We start from the raw sequence: 21,081 nt of genomic DNA on the forward strand, positions 1-21,081 counted from the left end.
ATTTCTTTAGAGCAGACACTGGACAGCCGCAGGAGCTATTCCCACAGTAGAGCTCACATTCATCTCACTCCAGAGGCACACTGATCGACCGAACGATTGAGCTGGGGAAATCCAGGCACCCACAACTGCGGAGGACTACATAGCATTGACGAAGCTGCACCAGAAGATTCGGAGCACTTTGGCCAGGCATGCACGACGCCCGGTCACACTATTGACTATGGAGGAGATTGATGAGATCCGCCAACGACCGATGCTAGATCTCCTGTGATTTAGCTATCCCAGCCAGCCGCTCATTTTGCTTAGTTCACATCAACTAGCCTAGGATCCCATAGTAGTTTTTGTTTTGTTATGTTGTTATTTTGTTACTCTTACTTTGTAACAGATCCACCATATGTAACTTTCTGGTCTCATAGGTCACTTTGTCCTTTTGAAGACGTTAATATAACATTTCATTTCATTTCATTTCTCTCTATAAGACGAGGATACATAAATACTCATCTATCCCTCGGGATACAATGTGCTATTGGTCAGATACGCACATCCTCACATCAGCTAGAGATCCGGATAGGCAGATTTAGAGGAGTACCCGGCGCCTGCTGAGTCCAGGATTTGTCAGATATGCCAGATAGAGCCCGAGACAAAGCTACATTACAGTCACTGCCCAGTATACTATGAGATACAGGCCGCTTTCATTGTATATCAAGAGAGGGTTTTGGACCACTTTCTAGAGTCATGAGATACCAGGATCAGAGATGCCTCGGATTATACTTACTGGAGATTCGTAGACACAAAGAGGACATCTTGAAGAGGGGCACAATAAGAGAGATCCAGCGACAGTGGCAGATTACAAATTTCTTTTAGTCACAAACAAAGGAGTTCGAGCAGCCCCACAGCATAGCAGCACCTGAGGCACCAAAGGCATACTGCTTGGTCGGGCAATAGAATTGGGATGGTCCCGTCGCCCACGGATGAGGGGGCCCTCTCGACATTGACGTAGATTGCCACAAAGGATCCATACCATACTGGCGCAACATAGGAGCTGTCCCGACAAAGTGCGTAACTTGGAGGACATTGAACCTCTATATCCTTTTGGATACTGATGTATATGTATATGATGCCTCTACTGTCAGAGAGCTCCATTGTATCAGCTCACCCTTTGTATTCCCTTTGTATCAGCTTTCACCCCACCCCTACCCACTATTTTCTTTTCAGTTCTTTGTACTTTTTGTACCCAGACTTGGTATTAAATTCACCACATGTAACCTTTTGGTCTCACAGGTCATTTTGGCCTTTTGAAGACCTTGATATTTCATTTCATTTCATTTCTCTCTCTCTCTTTTCTGGATGGTGGTTGTTCAAAAGAATATTGAAGGTCTTCAACTATAGACATTTCAGTTCTTTGTACTTTTGTACCCAGACCTGGTATTAGATTCATCACATGTAACCTTTTGGTCTCAATAGGTCATTTTGGCCTTTTGAAGACGTTAATATTACATTTCATTTCATTTCATTTCTCTCTCTCTTTTCTGGATGGTGGTTGTTCAAAAGAATATTGAAGATCTTCAACTTAGATAAACACAATTCTTTCAATGAACTTTCAGTTTATCCCTTTTGTACTAAATCTGGAAACAATTTGGATTTTAGTAGAAACCCCTTCACCGTGTATTGCCAATTGTCATTTGTAAGAGTTTTTTCTATTCAGATGTGGGTATTTTCAATTCCTACACACACAAAATATATGTCATGAAAGCCATACTTCCTTAAAAAAAAGTGAAGTGATTGACAAACCTGCAGCCTTTCAGGCTCATCTGTTACTGGCAGTGGAAAATTAACTCTCCAATCAGAAGGTGCTAAAGTCTTTGGCTCGTCAGAAGGGGTTTGACTTAACCATAGTGGTTCACCCAATCGATTTGTATATGTAGTGTATGGACGTAGTAGCAAAATCTGCAAGTTACGTCAAATGCACGTCAGTAATCTCAGCAGGTTCTTTATTAACTCGACTTGAGCTACAAAACACCCAGCCTCGGTCTAGAAGTCAAAACATTCAAGACACCCCTAAATGGATAAGGAGAACATCCCAAATAGATAAGGCATCAAGTATTAATTATTCAAAACACGGCTGCTTTATCCCAATCAATTCAAATTTTTCTGGATGAAAGGAAGGAAGATATGAAAGGGCCTTGTTGACGTGTAAAACTGTAATGTTCACTCGAACCCTGCCCATGATTAAGCTGATGAAAATATTGGAGATCAGCAAGGGGCCTCGTTCAGGAGTTGATACAACACTTAACCCAAACCCTGACAGTGATTTAGAAGAATGGACAAACTATCTTAAACAAAACTAAAATTGTTGAGTTAAAACATTTAACCACCACCACCTTTGTCGGAATGCCTTGATATGGGCACAATTTGGTCGAAGCCAAAATCTTGTAACACCTTGATCCTGTCTCATCTAGAGCTCTCAATTCAACAGACTCATCCTGCACTTTCAAGAACGCCTTGTTACCACACGAACCATTAGAGTACAAGGGCTAAAAAAAGCATCTTATCATGAAGCAGCAGCTTACCGCCTGGCTGAGAGGAGCGAGTGATGTGGGATCTGGAAAACATGTTTCAGCTAGTGCAACAAAAATACCCATCTTCTCTATATTGAAATTGGACAACATGGTGAATTGGCCATCCATTTCCTCAGGCTGCACTATTTCTAAGATCTTTATGTTTGAGGTTGCTTTTGAATCTAGATGCACATGCAACCTATTCTTGTCTTTAAGCTCTGCAAAATTACAATAAACAGGTGGAATCTTCTTCACATCAAGCCAGCAAGGCACATAAAATCTGATTCTTCTGGCAATTGTATCCTTTCCATTGGAAGAATGATCAACAAGGACATTAAGGGGCCTGCAATATGGGAAGCTTAATTGCACAATGACTAAGTAGAAGGGACCAAGTACTTAAATTTAGTCAAATCAAAACATGATACCTTTGAGTTCTAAAATGTTTCAACGTGATATGTCTAGCGACTTGTTTAAAGGGATGAGAGATGAGAACAGGTACCTGTTTTACAAGCAAAGGAACAAAGGAAAGAAAATGCTTGGTGAATTTAGTACCAGGAAATATCTAAAAGTGAGAGCAATCTGTAATTTCTACGGTGAAAGAAAGCTACAAAGAATATTCACTAATGTTTGCAAAAGAATGAGATGGTCCATAAGTCCCAAAAAGAAAAGCATTACATCTTCTGGCTGCCAGCCTCCTTGCGGAATCCATGTCAAATATAGCGCTTGCCTAATGTCGACCCCATATAGGTAAGCTTTTTGACCAGGTTCAATAACACCTTTCTCTCGCAAGATGAGGTTGTTTCCAGAACTTTTCTCAAGTACTGTGTACTCAGATGAAACAGGCAGAAAGTTCTGCAACACTAAGGGGGCCACAATTTCAATTTGCCAGTCCTTTAGAGGATCCAACTGTGGACTTGTTCCCCTGTCCCTTGCTTTAATATCGAAAACAAACCAAAGACTCTTCAAATGCTCAGAGCTTGATCCTGCCTCCTTGCAACACTGGATTAGCTGCTCAGCTTCAACCAAGGAATGCAGACTTACTTCTGAATTACTCTTTTGCTTCCCCTTAGGTTCTGTGTGCCCTTTACAGCAAACAAAATTACTCCATTCAAACAGGTGATCACTTTGACCATTTGAACCTGTTTCCTCTTGCAGCCGAATTTGAAAAACATAGTCTGGACTCTCTGGTCGCAAGGTTGTTATAGGGACAGTAATACTTTCTTGAGGATGTAAAGTACCAAGTAGGAAAGGATCAGTTCCATGCATGCCAGCACTTTTTCTCGAACGAAGGGACTGATCCCGTTCATTTTCATGAATTTGGACATCACCACGTTTTTCGTTGTCTGAGCTCAAGTTATCGGTAACTTTGGAGTGATTATTTCCATCAATTAATGAGCTGCCAAAAGAGTCTGGCACAGTAGTGTGAATTCCAGAGCTAGAAACATGCGCCTTGTTTGTCAATTTTTCTGATAATCTGACATCTAGGAGGAATTCAGTCTCATTTTTTATTACAACCAACGAACGGAAAGTAATTTCTTTATGCATATCATCTAAAGTAGTCTCAGTAGCTATTGTGTCATCACCAAGACGCCAACAAGTAGCACTTGCAGCATAATTTAATCCTATTTCTCGCCAGCATTCTCTATTTTTGTAGGAGACTTGGATTGTTCCAGGCCTCAGATCTTTAGCAGCACCTCCATCAGAACGTTCTTGCTCCTCATCTTTCAAAGTGGGAAAGCAGTAGATGCTGTACCAGACCTCTCCATTGTCACTGCTTTCTCCATTCTGCTGTTAAAAATCCCACCATCAATCATCACCTTTTGGATAAATCAATCACTCAAATTGCACAATTTAGAGAGGAGATCTGAGAGCCCTTTGGAAAAGATAACTCGGGATGCACTATTCAAATAATCTACTCTCAAGGATAGGCAATATAGATCGTGACAAAAAAGAAGCTTCCGTCATGAAGATACTGTCAATTTAGACTTCCTTGCATCAGTTTTGAAGTAGCTTCAAAGGATAATTCAATCATCATACCTTGCTTTTCTGTGGTGGCTTCAAAGCTTCCCGTTTAATGTTGAACATGCACACAGGTCGAGCATCTCCTTTCTTCTCCGTATCTATGCTTGAATCTCTTGCAGAAGATGCCAGTGGAAATGAGCAGTAACCAACTGCCGCCCCTGCCAAAGCAAAAAGGAATAAACATTGGCCTAAATATGGGGACTATGACAGGATGATCATATGTATCTTATAATGTGGGCATTAGGAATAAACCTGTTGCGAGTTCTGTTATCATAATCTCAACTGTACAAGAGTCCTGGTAAATCATAAAAAATGAGTGAATATTCTTGCTGACTGTCTTCAAAATTCAAATACGAAAGTTTTCCAAAAACAACGCAATCTACTATGATTTAATGATTGCCTCATAAAATCACATGTTTATGCTGAACTCGAACTAGTATTTTCTAGATGAGGCATGCCAACTGCTACTTTTACTCCATGTTACACACACGCGCGTGCATGCATGCGTGTGCACACACACACACACACACACAACTTTTTTTTTGTAAATCTTGATTTAGTTTACAAGTGGGAAACCTCAAAGCGAGGAGAACCCACAATAAAGAATACAAAAGATTGAGCATTGTGATGCTCCGAAAGCTAGAAACAATCAAAGAAAGTCCTATAGGCTTCAAGAGAGATGTCTCCCACATCATAAGCATAGTGTAGTGCTTGTCCAAGCAAAAACTTGAAGTATGGGAAAGGGTCAATTTCCAGTGCATGGAACATCTGAGAGTTACGTTGGTGCCATATGGTCCACATAACCCAAAATATGACCCAACTCAAGAAGACCTCCAAGGAGACTGTGGCAGTTGGAGAACTCCAAAAATCCAGAATCGTCTGTGAAAGATTCCGGATGGGAAGCGAAGACGCAGAGCAGAGGACACTCGTTTGATGAAAATCCGGGAGCAACGGCAATTCCAAAGCAAATACAGACTCGTCAGCCCGATGACATTGGACACAACGAGAGGAGGCAATGCGTTGTGCATGCAACAAAGTACCAACCGGTAAAGCACCCACTATGCATCACCATACGAGAATGCGTTCCTTGAGTGGTAGATGATTCTTCCAAATGCGAGATAGCATTCTTTGCCGCCACAACTGAGACTTGGAGAGTGACCAAAATTGATTTCCATGAGACACAATCCATGCATTGGACTGCACCAAAGCATAAACTAATCCAGCCGATATACAATCGAACCTAGCATGGGAAAGATGCCAATCAGAAACCCAAGAGTCCCCACATAAAGGAGGCACTGGAGAAATGTCGGCAAGTAACTGTTGAATTTGCTCACACACAGACACACACACACACACACCCACACGGAGAAGAAATTTGAACCCAGTTTCCCCTTAAACATATCTGCAAGTTAGACGAGGCAATATTACCATCAACTTTATGATATGTAGCAACAACGAGCAATACGACATCCCCACGAAGGTCGCCAGTGCCTAGCGTGCATGTAGGAAAGCGGGGCGCTGAAAATTTGCCATTACTTGGCAAGGAGCAGTATTACCATGGCTGAGTTTTCCCATCACCTCTGAAATGCCATTTGAAGTTCATTTAATTAAGGAAATAACCCTTTACAAACCTGCACCCACCCTCCCGATGATGCGGGATACCCTCCACAAATCTCCAGCATTTCAAGAAATGTTAAAAGGTAAATCTTACTTTTCTCTAAATCATACATGATAAGTCTCCAATGTAATAGCAGGAAGATTCATATTTGTACACTAGCCTGAAAATGGCACAGAAAATAAATTCTTCTTGAACAGTCCACACTTGATGGAATGTTGTCTGTCTCGTCTGTTCAGCATGACCCACTTGGATCCCCCAATCCTGTACGCAAGTCACGCCATATTTTGAACTTCTTCTGTATTTGATGGTGCAATGAGGAGGTTGGTATGGCCAGAGACTTCACATTTTTAGCACCTGCCCATGGGTTTTCTGTTTTTGGGGGGACCACTCCAGTGTTGAGTCCATCTTCTTTCACATCCAAATTGTGGAAGTCCGGGAGAGCTGTGTGAATATAGCTCTAAAAAACATGCAGAATGGCTTCCACATTTGCTTTGGGTGTGTACAGAAGAGGAAGTCTTGCAACATACACCATATCACGGCCTAAAGAATTAGAGAAAATAGAAGCATTGATCATCACTATCAAAAGGTTGAAGATAGTGATGTTAGAGATGCTCGCTTCCAACATTGCATCAAGACCCATTTTCATTTTAAATGAGGCATGAAAAAATTCTACAATGGTGGGAAGAGTAGTCTCAGATGACTTGGTGGGGCTACATGCTGCCAGTTAGATGCCTTTGCTTCATAACATGTCTTGTACACTACTTGTCTCCAATTTTCTTGATAAGCGATATGTCTCCATAAATAAACACGCCCCCCCCCCCCCCCCCCCCCCCCCCTTTCCCTTCCCCAACGGGCCCGCGGGGATAGGGACATGCAGAATGGATAGATTTTATAGCTCTCAAAAACATGCAGAATGGCTTCCACATTTTCTTTGGGCGTGGATAGACTTATTTGCTCAGAAATGGTCAATGGCTGTCCTCTCGATAACTTGCACACTAAACTTGTAACGTGCTTGGCAGAAAACACCAGTTATACTTACTTTCACTTGAACACGTGAAAACATTAACTTACAACATCCCTACAAAGACTGCACTCAACAAAGATTCACAACTGAGCAAATAAAGACATTACCATTGAAACTCAGAAACTTATTAATACTTTCACATCAGAAAAAGCTTCATGTGATAAGAATCAGTACCTCCCTCCCCATTTCACAAAAAAAAACTTCATTCCACTCAACAACTTGAAAGCCTGAATCTGCAGACTTTGTTGGAGTAACGCAGCGTGTTCGCCCACTTTGTTGATCTAGTTGGAAGCTATCTGCTGTCTGTAGCTGTGGGAAGATCCTCACAGTTGCCATGTACTTTTGATCTCCAAAAGAATCACTCGAACGAATCTACATGTAAAGGCTTAATGTTTGGGAACCAAAGCCTGCTTCCAAAAGTCTGCTTCCAATGAAACGGAGACAACAGATGCATACCTTTGAGGATCCCAACAATATCGCAACGATTCTTACAGACATCCTATCTATGTTTACTTTCAAGCTAGGATCCAAAATGCTACTTGAGGTTGGAAGTTGTATAGATGCCGTGCCCCCCGATGGCAACGGTACAATTTTGAGTTGACCATTGATATCAACACATCGTATTAGGAGATCTTCACCTAGCTTGTTGTGGTGAATAACTTGGAAGCTCTTCTTGTGCCTAAACTCCAAAGCTGGCTGCTTTCGCTCCCTCTTGCTAGCTTTTCCAGCCTACAAATTTCAAGGAAACTTTATACCAAACTTGCAAGAGTGTTTACAATTAGAGAAGTTCTTAAAGTTTAAAGGTTTCTGTGACCTACCATGGTATCTGCTTTTGAGTTTTCCATCAACTTGGATAATGTGTTCCAGCTAGCATAAGCTTCCAACATCATGTTTAGATTATTTACTGAAATGTTAGCATTGAATATGTTTGTGGAAACAATTCTAAGTTGAGATGTTGTTCCGTTTTGCTTAGAGGAGGATTTCTTGTAGTTATGCCTGGACAAAGAAAATGTGAGCAGTTAGTCAAACAGATGATAACACATCTTTGCTAAGAAAAAAGGAATTTTGAGAAACTTTTGGGACGAAAATTTGTTGTGGCAACATATTATTCTCAGAAAAATTTAGCTCAAAATGAATAACAATGCACTTCACCCCCTCGAAACAAAACAGGAAAGAAAGCAGTTGAATCACCTCAATAACAAATAAACAAGATGACGAAACAGTAGCAAGCTGTCCTAACAGAGTTCTGGTCTAAACTTAGAACATTAAAATGCCAACATGCCTCTACAATGAAGCAAACACCATTGTGTCTCCTTTCTTTGCACACTCCAAAGACTAATGATGACTGTCCCTCTCTCTAACTGCTAGCGCAAATATTCTTTTTCAGACATATACTTCAACATGCTTCTACAACAAAGAAAATGCCATTTTATTTCCTGCTTTGCTAGCTTCAAAATTCTTTCCCAGCTTAGAGGGAATCCACTAACACATAACATTCTGGCTAGCTGCCTTGCTCAGAAAAATTTACCTTACAACCCCATCAAAGGGCTCAATCAAAGGCTCCCAAGCATAACATTTCCCATTGTATGTCATGGCAGTTACCGAGAAATGCAAGGTTGAACATAATGAGTCTGTCCTTCCATGAGAGCTCGCATTTACACCAGCAAAAGAGACATTCAGTAATGGAATCATCTGTAGAATGCAAAACAAGACTGTTATAGGGCTGGAAAAAAAATGGGACATTTCAATCCAAGCCACAGTATATTATCATACCAGGCCTCTAAAATCGTCATAAATCACTGCTGACAATGTCCTCAGCTCAGCATCAACCACAAGATTATCTGGCTCATTATCTTGCTGTGACTCTACAAGACGAAAAGCCAGTCTTTTTGGTGGAGTCTTCGAACCCTTTTGCACAATAAATGTTCCCAGCTGAGACCACAATAACATGTTATTAGAAACATTGTCTGTACTGTAAAACCACGCCAAATTGGGTATCACAGAGAAGAAATCAACGAAAAAGTTGTAACCTCATTTCCCACAGACCAAACACTGAGTATTTCATCCATGCGCTTTGATCTTTCATTGCTCCAAGTTTTACCTACATAATGTGATTGCACTACCGAATCGTTTCTGATGCACTCAAATGAGGCCACAATATCTGGATCGATTTTTTCACTTTCAGTTGCAACGCATCCAAGGGCAGTATACCCTGGAGGAGCCAAGGGGAACCAAATAAATAGCTCATTAAAAGCCCTTTGTTTTTTGATGTGACCAGATGAAACAAAATCTGAGGGCTTTTTTAGCAGCAGACCCTCGTGCTGGTTGCGAAATACTAAACCAGCACTGGGAGGTTCATACCTGCAAAAAGTTGACTGCATATAAGCACATACACTAAAAATTCGATAGAAGGTTGTTTAGAATTTGTCGGAAACAACAGCAAAGGTTGGCTAAAACATGCATACCCCTCAACAGCAAGGTCACCAGCGAAACAACAACCTGGAGGAAGAATTGGCCTCCAGATGGATATCTTATCATTAGCATTGTCACCTTTATTCCACCAAACCAACTTGAAACCTGCCACAGGTTCACAAAGCTCTCTTGGAACTGCTAACCCTGGTGTTGGCTGAGACTGCTCTACATTATCTGCAGCTGATTGTTCACCAAGAACATCCTCACTTGTGGGAGCTCCACGTATAGCATTTGGATCACTGATTTTAACTTTCGGAAACCCTAGAGAACATGCAACTTGTAGCAATTCAAAGGGCTTGGGCATTACAGAGTTGTGGTTCCCACTTTCTACAAAAAATGAGCCTAGAGAATTATCCACTCTCCAAAAGGCTCCCCTTGGTTTGCCTCCCTCCCTACAAAAAGAAAACACAGCCGATCAAAGTGATACAACTCAGGCAAGTAATATGACCAGGTAGGCAAGCCATATCTCTACAAGTGTAGCTTACACTGGAGTTTCTATATGGATGCAATCCTTCAAACATGATGAGGTGACAAATCTTTCTTTGATGCAGAGTACAGATGAAAGCGGAGGTGGGTCTGTCCCTTGCACTACAATGCAGCCAAAAGCCACATAACTGGGTGGAGGAATCGGCATCCAGATGGAGCATACTTCTCGTGAGTCATTATCTCTTGACACCCAAACTCTCTCAAACTTAATGGGCCTCTTGAACCAAGCAAGGCTCAAGTTCAAAGCAAGAACTCCCTTAGCCAATGGCTCATCACTGTAAATGCAAAATAGGAAAACTTTAGCCAATAGCTCATCACCCTCCAGACTAGATTTGAAAAAAAATTCATAGCAATCAAGAAGTTGATATGATGAGTAACAAAGAGACACTTACGAGGGAGTGACACTATCACCAAGGACCGCAAAACCGGGGGGAGGCCTTGCTCGCCAGAATGTTACCCTCTGCTCAGTCAAGCTTGCTGTGTTCCCAAACAAGATACAATGAATACAACATTGTTTTCATATCTGCAAAGTTTTCAAGTCTGCCACACACTTACATTCATCCACCCATATTTTGTCGAACTGGTAGCATTCAAAAGTAGCTTGCTTGGTGGTGATCCGAAGGAATGACGATATGTCTTCTTGCAGCCTCAAAACCAATTGCAAGACACTAAACGAAAAGTTTGCAAGTATAGCTGACAGTGTTATGTGAAAATCTTGCTTTCCTGAGACAGAAGAGTACTTAACTTCAGCATTGACAGGCTCTACCACATTTAGTCCGCTACTTGCTTCTACAGAGAGGCCATTAATCTTTGCATTCAACTCCATGTCTCCACCTTTAAGAACGAATCTGCAATAGGCAGCATATCAATTTGATCATTTGTTATTGGGTTCCTTGTGTACATAGTCCAAAGAACCCCACAAACTTTACCATGACTTCCTTCACTTTCCAAACTCTCACTGAAACACTAGAAACAAACATCTGAGCTGCAAGTATAGCTCACCTCGAAAACACGTCCATTTTTGCACGGATTAGCTTCTCCGTGACTTGAGGGATCACATGGCCACTCATGCTATCATAAAATGTAAGCTCTGGACCAATAGCCTACATTTAAAGAACATGTAGTTATCATAAGTATTGCAATAACACCACCAAACAGGGAGATGATGAAATATATATAAGGCCTATGAGACCGAAAATTACATCATTACCTTATGTACAAAAGATATAAGTACAAAAAATATAGAAGACTAAGGTAAAAAATGATAAAATGTACACAGTAAGTGAAATGTGAAATGAAAAGAAAGAAAGACCGTATTAATGACTCTAGAGACCAAAACAGTACATACAATGATAACCTTCTCTCTCTTCTTAGAAAAATCAAAAGGGAAATAAGGGCGTCTAAGTCTCCTCCTTGGTAGGTGTGGATGTCTCATTCGACTCAAGGCCATTGCCCTATTACTCCTTTCAATATGAAGGCTTCTGATGATGTATCTCTACTCATGTCAATGAAGTTCCTTTGGTATAACAACAATTGTACCTGGTCACTGGGTGATCTACCTTGGTGGGCCTGGCTGATGGAATCTCTCTTGCAGAATAGCTCTCCGATGTCTTTGAAGCTCCAAGATGAAGAGCCCCACCATTATAGTGCGACAATACAGAGAAATGAAATGAAATGAAATGTTATATTGACATCTTCTAAAGGCCATATTGACCTATGAGACCAGAGTTACATCATGGTCAATCTGATACAAGGTCCGGAGAAAAAGAAAGAAAATAATTAAACGGAAACACTACTAGAGCTATAAAAGGTGGGTATCAAGAGCCTGAGGGGTACATATACAAAAAGTGGGTATGTATCTCAAAGAATAGATACAAAATGGGGGACAAGTGTATTAGAATCCGGAGATTGCTCGCATTGACCGCTGTCAATGTCCTCCGTGGTGAGAGTCTGCACAGGGCATCTCCGGAGGTCAGCAGATGTGCTCCTACGGTATAACAACACTCCTACTCGGTAGTTGGGTGATCTGCCTAGATGGGCATGGCTGATGGGATCTCTCCTCTTGCAGAATAGCTCTCCAACATCTTTGAAGATCTAAGAGGAAGAGCCCCACGCATCTCTGTAGCCTCACCATTACAGTGATGATAATATAGAGAGAGGTCAGCAAACGTGCTCCTATGGTATAACAACACTCGTACTGTCATTGAGTGATCTGCCTCGGGGGGAGTGATTGATGGGATCTCTCCTCTTGTACAAAAGCTCTCCCAACATCTTTGAAGCTCCAAGAGGAAGAACCCCAAGCGTCTCTGTAGCCCCACCATTACAATGATGACAATTGAGGGAGAGGCCAGCACACATGGTACTAGTTCCTAGACCGAGACCCTTAGAACTTGTTTAGAAGCCCATCAACCTCATCAACCATACCTCCACATACGACATCACCCATTCCTCCCTCCGGTTCCATATCTTCAAGATCACCTTCTCCAGTAAAGCTCTCTCCTATTCTGCTACAGCAGGCTACTGAGCAACAGGATTAGCAAGGGGCCATGGAGCCGTTGCCTAGCGTTTTGGCTAAGGTAAACATCAAGTTCCCTACATTCAAAGGACTCTCTTTAGAAGATGCCGACGACCATGTAAGGAGGTTTGTATCTCTCTGTAGGGGTCTGGGTCTTAACAGGGAAGATGCCTATATTGGTACTCTTTCCATCCACCTTGGATGGCTTAGCAGACAAATGGTACAACCAGTTTGCAGAGAACCATTTTGCAACTTGGGCAACCTTAAGACAACAGTTCTGTGCAGCTTTCAGGCCAGGTGACTACCAAGAGAAAGTGTTGGATGAGTTGGCCAACATGGTGCTCCAGCCAGAGGAGACCTTTGCAAAACTTATGACGAAAAGCAAGTCTCTGGTTGCCAAGCTTCCCCAGCAACCAGGTGAATTTATGGTTAAGAAGTGGGTAGAGAAGGCGCTTCCCAAAACTTCTCAGCAAAAATTACGAGAGAGCCTCTGACCCGGCGCCACTCTCGAGGAATTCATCGCAGCTGCTAATAGGATAGAGGGGGCTAGCAAGCTGTTCACCAACTCCTCTCAGGTAGAAAACACCTCTATCACAAGGCGGGCACCACGTGCCAATAGAAAAGAACAGACTGAACAAACTTTTAGCACTTCAATAACAACTGAATTGAAAGAGAGAGAGACGACACGCGACATGGAGTGGCGGAATTCCACCCCAGAGAGTATCGGTCCCAAACCTTGGCGCCCCTTTCGGTATTTCTTTATATTATTGCCAATTCACAAAGTACAACAGCCGAGGAGCATCTGCTCTGCAATCTGCGCGCTAAAAAGTGCCAAAGAGGGCCCCCAAGGCTCATATTTAAAGGCCCAAAGCCTAAAAGCATCAAATATGAAAAGCTCACCCTAAACCCCAAAAAATCACTTTCCTAAAATTTCGGGATTTCCCTAAAAATCCGCCGCGAATTCCGGGACGTCCGTACAGGTGCCACATCATCATATTTTGATGTGCAAAGTCTTTTGAGTGTGTTCTGCTTTATTTTTAATGCCTTTATGTCACTTGGGGCCCCATCGGATGGGGTCCCCATAAGTTGGTAGGACTTCTTCTGTTGCTTGTTCTTCTTAGCGTTTCTAGAATTAGGGTTTGCAGGTTTTAGTTTTAGGGTTTGCAGGTTTTAGGATTAGGGTTTCTAGAATTAGGGTTTCTGGCAAAAATTAGGGTTAGGGTTTCTGCTCTCGGTCAGCCACATCATCTGTAAGTTGGCTCCATTCTTTAGGCTTTGACACGTCAACAGTTTGTTAAATCTCCCCTTCTTGAAAGAGAGTAATCGTTCGCGATTACAGCATATCTGCAAAACAACTCAAGTTAGCTCAAAAATTTCCGAGGGTCATTTCCGAGGGACAATCAGTTTCCTCTTTTTATTAAGGAGTTAGCTTCTCCTTTTTGCTCTTTTGATCAAGGAGTTAGCCTCTCCTTTTGGCTGTTTTGATCAAGGAGTTAACTTCTCCTTTCTACTCTTTTGATCAAGGAGTTAGCTTCTCCTTTCTGCTCTTTTGATCCAGGAGTTAGCTTTTCCTTTCGTCTAGATCGGAACTCTTGATATTCCGGCGTAGTAAAATTAGCCATCACACCTAGACCGTACTGATCTTCCACGGGTGTCTTGATGCACTGAAATTACATACCTAAGTAATCTCATCCAATGAGGAATCTCATCCAATTAGGAATATTCAATAATTGGCACATCACAATGCAACACAAATAATTACATATGCATGTTACACAAGACACAACAAACAGCGCCGCTGAGCACTCCCCCGAGACAAACGGTCTGCGGTATAAAGCTACTCAACGACTACCTCGTCACTCCCCCCGCAAACAACCTAAAAAGCCATGAGCTTAGAGGACTGTACAACCAAACGCTCCCCAAGCATTGGCCTGCGTCGTTCGGAGCTTTTCTAGCATACAACGAAACGCTCCCCAGGCATCGGCCTGCGTCGTTCGGAGCTTTTCTAGCATACAACGAAACGCTCCCCAGGCATCGGCCTGCGTCGTTCCGAGGTTCAAACAATACCAAAACAATATTTCTCACTTCTCCACCCGGGAGTAAAAATCACCAATCAATGAAACCAGTATTGAAACCAGAGTCAAACATTTCAAATCGGCACCCAAACAGGTTCAAAACAGATACCATCCATTTCAAACAAATTCCAAACAGGATCATCAAACAAGATCAAACAAAACTCAAACTTAAAAAACAATCTCGACATTAGTCGAGCTCGAAAAGTCGACTGACTTTCCATCTTGAAACCTGCACCAAAAATTAGGGTTAGGTTCCTTCCATGAGGTCGTAGCCGAGCACGGCATGGTCCATCAGCTCTTGGACAGACAGTGTTTCTTTGGCGGCGATGGTAGTCCCAAGAGATAGCAATCACACTAAACCTCCAAGGTCATCTGCTCGTGAAGAGACATCTACTGGGAGATGTCGAGAAACTTCAAGTTATAATCTGCTAGGGTTTCCATGGCAAGCATTTCAGGATACCCCACTCTGCCAGAAGTTGCACTCCGAAGGGAGATGTCAGAAACCATATAACTTCGGGCAAAAATTTTCTTGAAAGCTTGCCAAGTACTTGGAGTATGCTGCTTGGTAGCTGTAGACATCAACATCTGCATGGCACTGCTTCTAAGAAAAACAGTGACTTGAAACAAATCCGGATCCTTCTCTTGCAAGGGATCTTAATTGGCTTATGCCCTGTAAGACATGAGCGGTGAAGACGGAAGCGCCCGATGTGCGATGACGTAAGGGTGGGAGTGGCTGATACCTCAAATATAATTCAATTTCAATAGCTTTGTCTGCTCTTTTGTAGGACTGGTATGCTTTCAGAAAAGCACACGCCTGATGCTCTGATACCACTATCACAAGGCGGGCACCACGTGCCAATAGAAACGAACAGACTGAACAAACTTTTAGCACTTCAATAACAACTGAATTGAAAGAGAGAGAGACGACACGCGACATGGAGTGGCGGAATTCCACCCCAGAGAGTATTGGCCCCAAACCTTGGCGCCCCTTTCGGTATTTCTTTATATTACTGCCAATTCACAAAGTACAACAACCGAGGAGCACCTGCTCTGCAATCTACGCGCTAAAAAGTGCCAAAGAGGGCCCCCAAGGCTCATATTTAAAGGCCCAAAGCCTAAAAGCATCAAATATGAAAAGCTCACCCCAAAAAATCGGGATTTCCCTAAAAATCCGCCGCGAATTCCGGGACGTCCGTACAGGTGCCACATCATCATATTTTGATGTGCAAAGTCTTGAGTGTGTTCTACTTTATTTTTAATGCCTTTATGTCACTTGGGGCCCCATCGGACGGCGTCCCCATAAGTTGGTAGGACTTCTTCTTCTGTTGCTTGTTCTTCTTAGCGTTTCTAGAATTAGGGTTTGCAGGTTTTATGGTTAGGGTTTCCAAAATTAGGGTTTGCAGGTTTTAGGATTAGGGTTTCTAGAATTAGGGTTTTTGGCAAAAATTAGGGTTAGGGTTTCTGCTCTCGGGCAGCCACATCATCTGTAAGTTGGCTCCATTCTTTAGGCTTTGACACGTCAACAGTTTGTTACAACCTCAATGTTTTCGGAAAGTCCTTCTAATCCAATAACTTCTTTACGCAGGGAACTGGAAGCCCTAAAGTTACAGAGAGCTCTTATAGAGGAGAAGTCAATCTCCCTCAGACAGGAGAAGCCCCCACAACACGACGCTTTGGATCAAATAAAGAGAGAGCTAGAAGACCTTAGGTCTCAGCAGGAGATTAAGGCTATGGTATGGTGCAGCCCATGCCGCTCTCTAGGACACCCTCCACAGGACTGTCCCCTTCGGGTTTACTGCCACTTTTGTGAGAAGTCTGGTCATGAGGACAAGGATTGCTACTATCTCAAGGGATTGCGACAAATACAACAAACCCTTGGTCATACTCTTCAACAAGGGACATCTCCGACATCCAACATGGTTTCTCCCTGTGGCCATCCACACCATATACCACCGTTGCTGATAGCCCCTCCTATGCAAGGTATGCAAAGTACTTTTCCGTCTCAGAGCTTTTATCATACCCATGCTCCCTCATCCCCTCAAAACTTCTATGCCTCCACCTCCAACTCCATGCACCAGGAGCAAGGACCACCTCATCCGTCGACTCGCCCTTTGAATCGGCCCATTTTGTGCTACAGATGCCGGGAATATGGGCATTACCAAAGCAAATGCCCCGTGCCAAAAGGGTCCCCTCCTTGCCGTCGTTGCCCTGAAACGAAGGATCACTAGAGTAAGGATTTCCCTAAACTTCATGCATCCACGGCTTCAAACTCAAGTCAAAGCTAGAATGATTTTGCCTTTCCCAAGCTCAACTTGATAGCAGTGACCACCGTTTCTCAGTCGCCCCCTTCTACCCACGTGGTTACCCCTCAAAATAAGCCGCCGCAGTTGGCAGAGGAGCCATCGGGCGTCCTCACCCGGGCCCAGAGAGACGCTCTTGGTCTTAACATTCCAACAAGTTCAACTCCCCCACACATTCTCACACCAGTGGATGCCCAACCTTCAGTTGCAAACAAGCCATCCCCCAGTGCCATGAAGGAATCCAAATCTTTGCTCTCCGATTTTGATGAAGCTTTCCCGATCTACAGAAGATCAAGGTACCAGAGAAACAACAGGTAGAAAAAGAGAAGCTTACAGCAGAGACAGTCTTGAAGAACACTTTCCGACGAGTGTCCCTCTATGACATGCTGCTAGATGCGAATTTTAGAAGTGACACCCTTGCGTCACTTTACCCCGAAATAAGTCCTAGTGGCGGGCACCTCCCAGTGCGACCATCAGAGTCCTATATGATATACAATCCCGCTGCTCCACTCACTGATTATAGAAGCCCTCGCCTGACAGTGTCCGTGTTGGGTCGGCAATTCTTAGGAGTGATAGTGGATGGTGGATCTGGCATCAACTTGATGCCCGAGTTCACTATGTTAGCTCTAGGTCTACAGCCTACTCGCCCTGCTCCCTTCACAGTTACATTGGCTGACCAGCGGATAGTCTACCCAGTGGGCATAGTGGACAATGTGCCTCTGCAGGTACAAGACTTTACTTTTAACTTGGATTTTGTTGTGGTTCGTCTTCCCCAAGTTGACGGCGGATTTCCCTTGCTCATTGGACGACCATGGCTGCGACACACTAAAGCACTTCATGATTGGGAAAATGACGCAATGTGGATACATACTTCTAGCTCCCCGATGCAACCCATTCTCTTAGAAGGAGGTATGGATCCAGTGGTGCAACAAGTTTCTTTGTCAATGGAAACCAACCCTGAACAAGAACAACCTACTACACCTGAAGGGTCATACGAAGATCTGCTGGAGTGGTTGGAGGCTACCAAATCTATGCCTTGTTATGGAGTCTCTATTCACTCTTTGCCTGAAGGTACACCCTCAGTAATTAAACCTAATAAGCCACATGAGCCTATGAAGAAGCATAGAAGCAGTAAGAAATCTCCTCTACAGGAGTTCACCCCCCCCCCACCCCCCCCCACCCCCCCCCCCCCTCCTCAAACCTCAACCCCTTTGGTGTCTGCTTCTTCTCCGACCAGAACAAAGCTCTCCTCTGTGTCTAGCAAAATCCCTTCACAGAGCCCGTCCTGCAAGATGAATTCCAAGATCATGATAGCTATCTTGCTCATGATAGCTGTGTGCTACTTACTTGCCCCTAGCTACCCCTATCCCCGTGACCCTACACACGATAGAATGCCCACATCCTTAGGGTTCACAGTTGTGGCAAAGAGATCATCAAGAGCGCCGAACAGTGTTATTCCCATCATCTACAAGAGTCACCAAAACAAAAGAAAGCAGGCACTAACGCTATCCCCTGTTGCTGTAGGCTCTTGGCAGCAGGCCCTCCTCCATTGGTGCTGGCTCCTACATTCAATTGTTCAGCGGCCGATGGAGGTGGAGCTGGGCCAAGAGCAGCTGCAGATGAGCTCCATCATCCCCACCACTCCTCGTCCCCTCCCTTGCCCTCACCCTTACCCAATTTACCCTCGCCCCTACCCACCCCCTCCCTTGCCCTCGCCACTATCCAATTACCCCTCCTCGACCCTACCCTCCCTTCACACCCCCTCGCCCCCTACCCACCACTCTCCCTAGTCCCTTCCCCTCACCAACCCTCGCCTAGTCCCCCTCACCACCCCTCGTCCCTCGTCCCCCCCCTCACTTGCCCTCGCCCTTGCCCTTCCCTCGCCCTCCCCCTCCCCTATCCCCTCGCCCTCCCCCCTCGTCCTCACCAAACCTTGCCCCTAGTCCCTCCCCTCACTTGCCCTCGCCCTTGCCCTTCCCTCGCCCCTCGCCCTCCCCCTCCCCCTTCCCTATCCCCTCGCGCTTCCCTATTCCCTCGCCCCTCGTCCTCACCAACCCTCGCCCTAGTCCCCCTCACCACCCCTCGCCCCTCGTCCTCACCAACCCTCGCCCTAGTCCCCCTCACCACCCCTCGCCCCTAGTCCCTCCCCTTGCCCTTGCCCTCGCCCTCCCTCACCCCTACCCAAATTTTCCCTCCCTTCGCCCCTTACCCACCCCCTCACCAGCCCTCGCCCCTAACCTCACCCTCATCAGCTCTCGCTCCCCCCCCCCCTCTCCCTCGCCCCTACTCACCCCTCACCAGCCCTCGCCCATACTCTTTCACCAGCTCTCGCCCCCTCCTCTCTCTCCCTCGCCCCTACCCACCCCTCACCAGCCCTTGCCCCTACTCTTTCCCTCGTCCCTACCCTCCCCCTCACACCCCCTCGCCCCCTCTCACCAGCTCTTGCCCCCCTCTCTCCCCCTCGCCCCTACCCACCCCCTCACCAGCCCTCGCCCTACCCTTTCCCCCTCGCCCGTACCCTCCATCTCACCTTCCCCTCGCCCCTACCCACCCCCTCACCTTCCCCTCGCCCCTACCCAGCACCCCTCTCCACCATCAGGCAGCTGATTTGCTGACAAAAATCGGTCAATATCATCTACATCTAGAAGAAGACATAATCCATCCTCTATGGCAATTCTAGCTGCTAGCATCGGCTCCTGTTCTAAAGGCCTCTCTGACATCTTCAAGCTTAAAGCTTCACTGCATCCTTCTGCTTGGCCAGAATAGTCCTCAACTTCCAACAATGGTCAAGGTCTCCTAATTGAGGAGAAAGGGACCCTTCCTAGTCCATCCACTGGAAGAAAAGTTGGCTGCATCACTGGGGCACGTCTGTGGGAAGGTGAGTCACGAAGATGAGACGGAGCAAAATAAAAGTCACATCTTTGTCCACCTGCAAGCTTGGCTTGAGCAGCTTGATGATAGTAATCATCAATGTACAAATCAGTACTGTGTGTTGCCGCAAGCTGTAGTTTTGCAATACTTTCAATTTCCTTTGCTGACATTTATTTCGACCTAAATTGCTGACGAGAATTACTTCTGTTCGGAAGGTTTGCTGAATCAAATGGACCTTGTTGATAGGCATGTCCTGGTAACCTGTTTCGTTGTTGCATTTCATGGCGAAAATCTCTTGCATCACTTGTATTATAATGATGATGTTCAGTAGGCTTCTGTAGCATAGCTGGACCAGGTCATTTTCGTCTCACTAAGGTTATGGAGGATAAAGATGCGCTGGATCCAAACCGAGCGTATCTCTTTTCTATGGAGCTTTATTCTGTTTTGCCAATTGTGATACTTGGATTATGCAATCATACTGAGTCCCGCCTATCCAAAGGCTTAAACGTTTGTAAGCAGTGCAATGTGTTTAAACTCCACTTTTGGGCCTAGACCCTGCTTCAAGAAAGATGTACAGATGCAATACCTAATGGTCTTCTTTCACAGTTTTTTCAGTATTCCCTCTCGCCGAGAGGGTGAGCGGTCTTGTGGCGGGCAACCTGTATAGCAGGCTACAGTGTCACTTTCACAGGACACAGTTAGTACAGTTGGTCTAGGCTGGTTCACACTGGACGGACCCTCTGGGTTGGGGAGTGACACGTGGCAGGGTACCGACGGTGGTCTAGTGGACATCGTGGCCAGGTCAGCGCATGGATGACATTTATGAGCCGTTGGTGGCTCTTTATGGTGGTACATATGAGTAGTAATGGTTGGTCATCGGGATTATCTTCTTCACCTCTGGTCCAACGACGTAGTCGTCTAGAGTGAGTCTATACACAGAGCACGTCTTCACCATCCCGTCACATCTGAGCCTAGACACTCCCATTGTACCTGTGAGTCTTGGGCTGGAGCTGAGTGTGCTGCCAAGCCAGAGTTTGTATCAGTCTTCAAGATAGTCGAGTCATATGTTCTAGTCTGCTGTTGTGCCTTTGTGAGCTCTGTCGATGTCTATTGTTTCCTTTCTTTTCAGTCTGTTTGAGTGAG

At 44.6% G+C, this 21,081-nt stretch overlaps 1 protein-coding gene across 4 annotated transcripts in view; it reads right to left on the reverse strand.

The window, feature by feature from the left end:
- Positions 1–21,081, reverse strand: part of LOC147446012 (pleckstrin homology (PH) domain-containing protein) — a 308,711-nt gene that overhangs the window by 122,193 nt on the left and 165,437 nt on the right. For 3 of the 4 annotated variants that reach the window (XM_086525329.1, XM_086525327.1, XM_086525330.1), the window contains 18 exons: positions 11,180–11,280; positions 10,733–11,025; positions 10,570–10,654; positions 10,177–10,452; positions 9,685–10,083; positions 9,250–9,580; positions 8,993–9,151; positions 8,748–8,911; positions 8,038–8,215; positions 7,676–7,948; positions 7,394–7,591; positions 4,830–4,872; positions 4,593–4,735; positions 3,231–4,343; positions 2,981–3,054; positions 2,568–2,898; positions 2,379–2,480; positions 1,789–1,944 (listed from right to left, as the gene is read on the reverse strand). In XM_086525329.1, coding sequence (XP_086381455.1) covers positions 1,789–1,944; positions 2,379–2,480; positions 2,568–2,898; positions 2,981–3,054; positions 3,231–4,343; positions 4,593–4,735; positions 4,830–4,872; positions 7,394–7,591; positions 7,676–7,948; positions 8,038–8,215; positions 8,748–8,911; positions 8,993–9,151; positions 9,250–9,580; positions 9,685–10,083; positions 10,177–10,452; positions 10,570–10,654; positions 10,733–11,025; positions 11,180–11,280 — 4,419 coding nt within the window. The remainder of the gene's footprint in view (positions 1–1,788; positions 1,945–2,378; positions 2,481–2,567; positions 2,899–2,980; positions 3,055–3,230; positions 4,344–4,592; positions 4,736–4,829; positions 4,873–7,393; positions 7,592–7,675; positions 7,949–8,037; positions 8,216–8,747; positions 8,912–8,992; positions 9,152–9,249; positions 9,581–9,684; positions 10,084–10,176; positions 10,453–10,569; positions 10,655–10,732; positions 11,026–11,179; positions 11,281–21,081) is intronic. The other variant, XM_086525328.1, reaches the window with a different exon arrangement.

The sequence above is a fragment of the Adiantum capillus-veneris genome, chromosome 12, assembly GCF_014529385.1.
Source record: "Adiantum capillus-veneris isolate H3 chromosome 12, ASM1452938v2, whole genome shotgun sequence".
Taxonomy (NCBI): Eukaryota; Viridiplantae; Streptophyta; class Polypodiopsida; order Polypodiales; family Pteridaceae; genus Adiantum; species Adiantum capillus-veneris.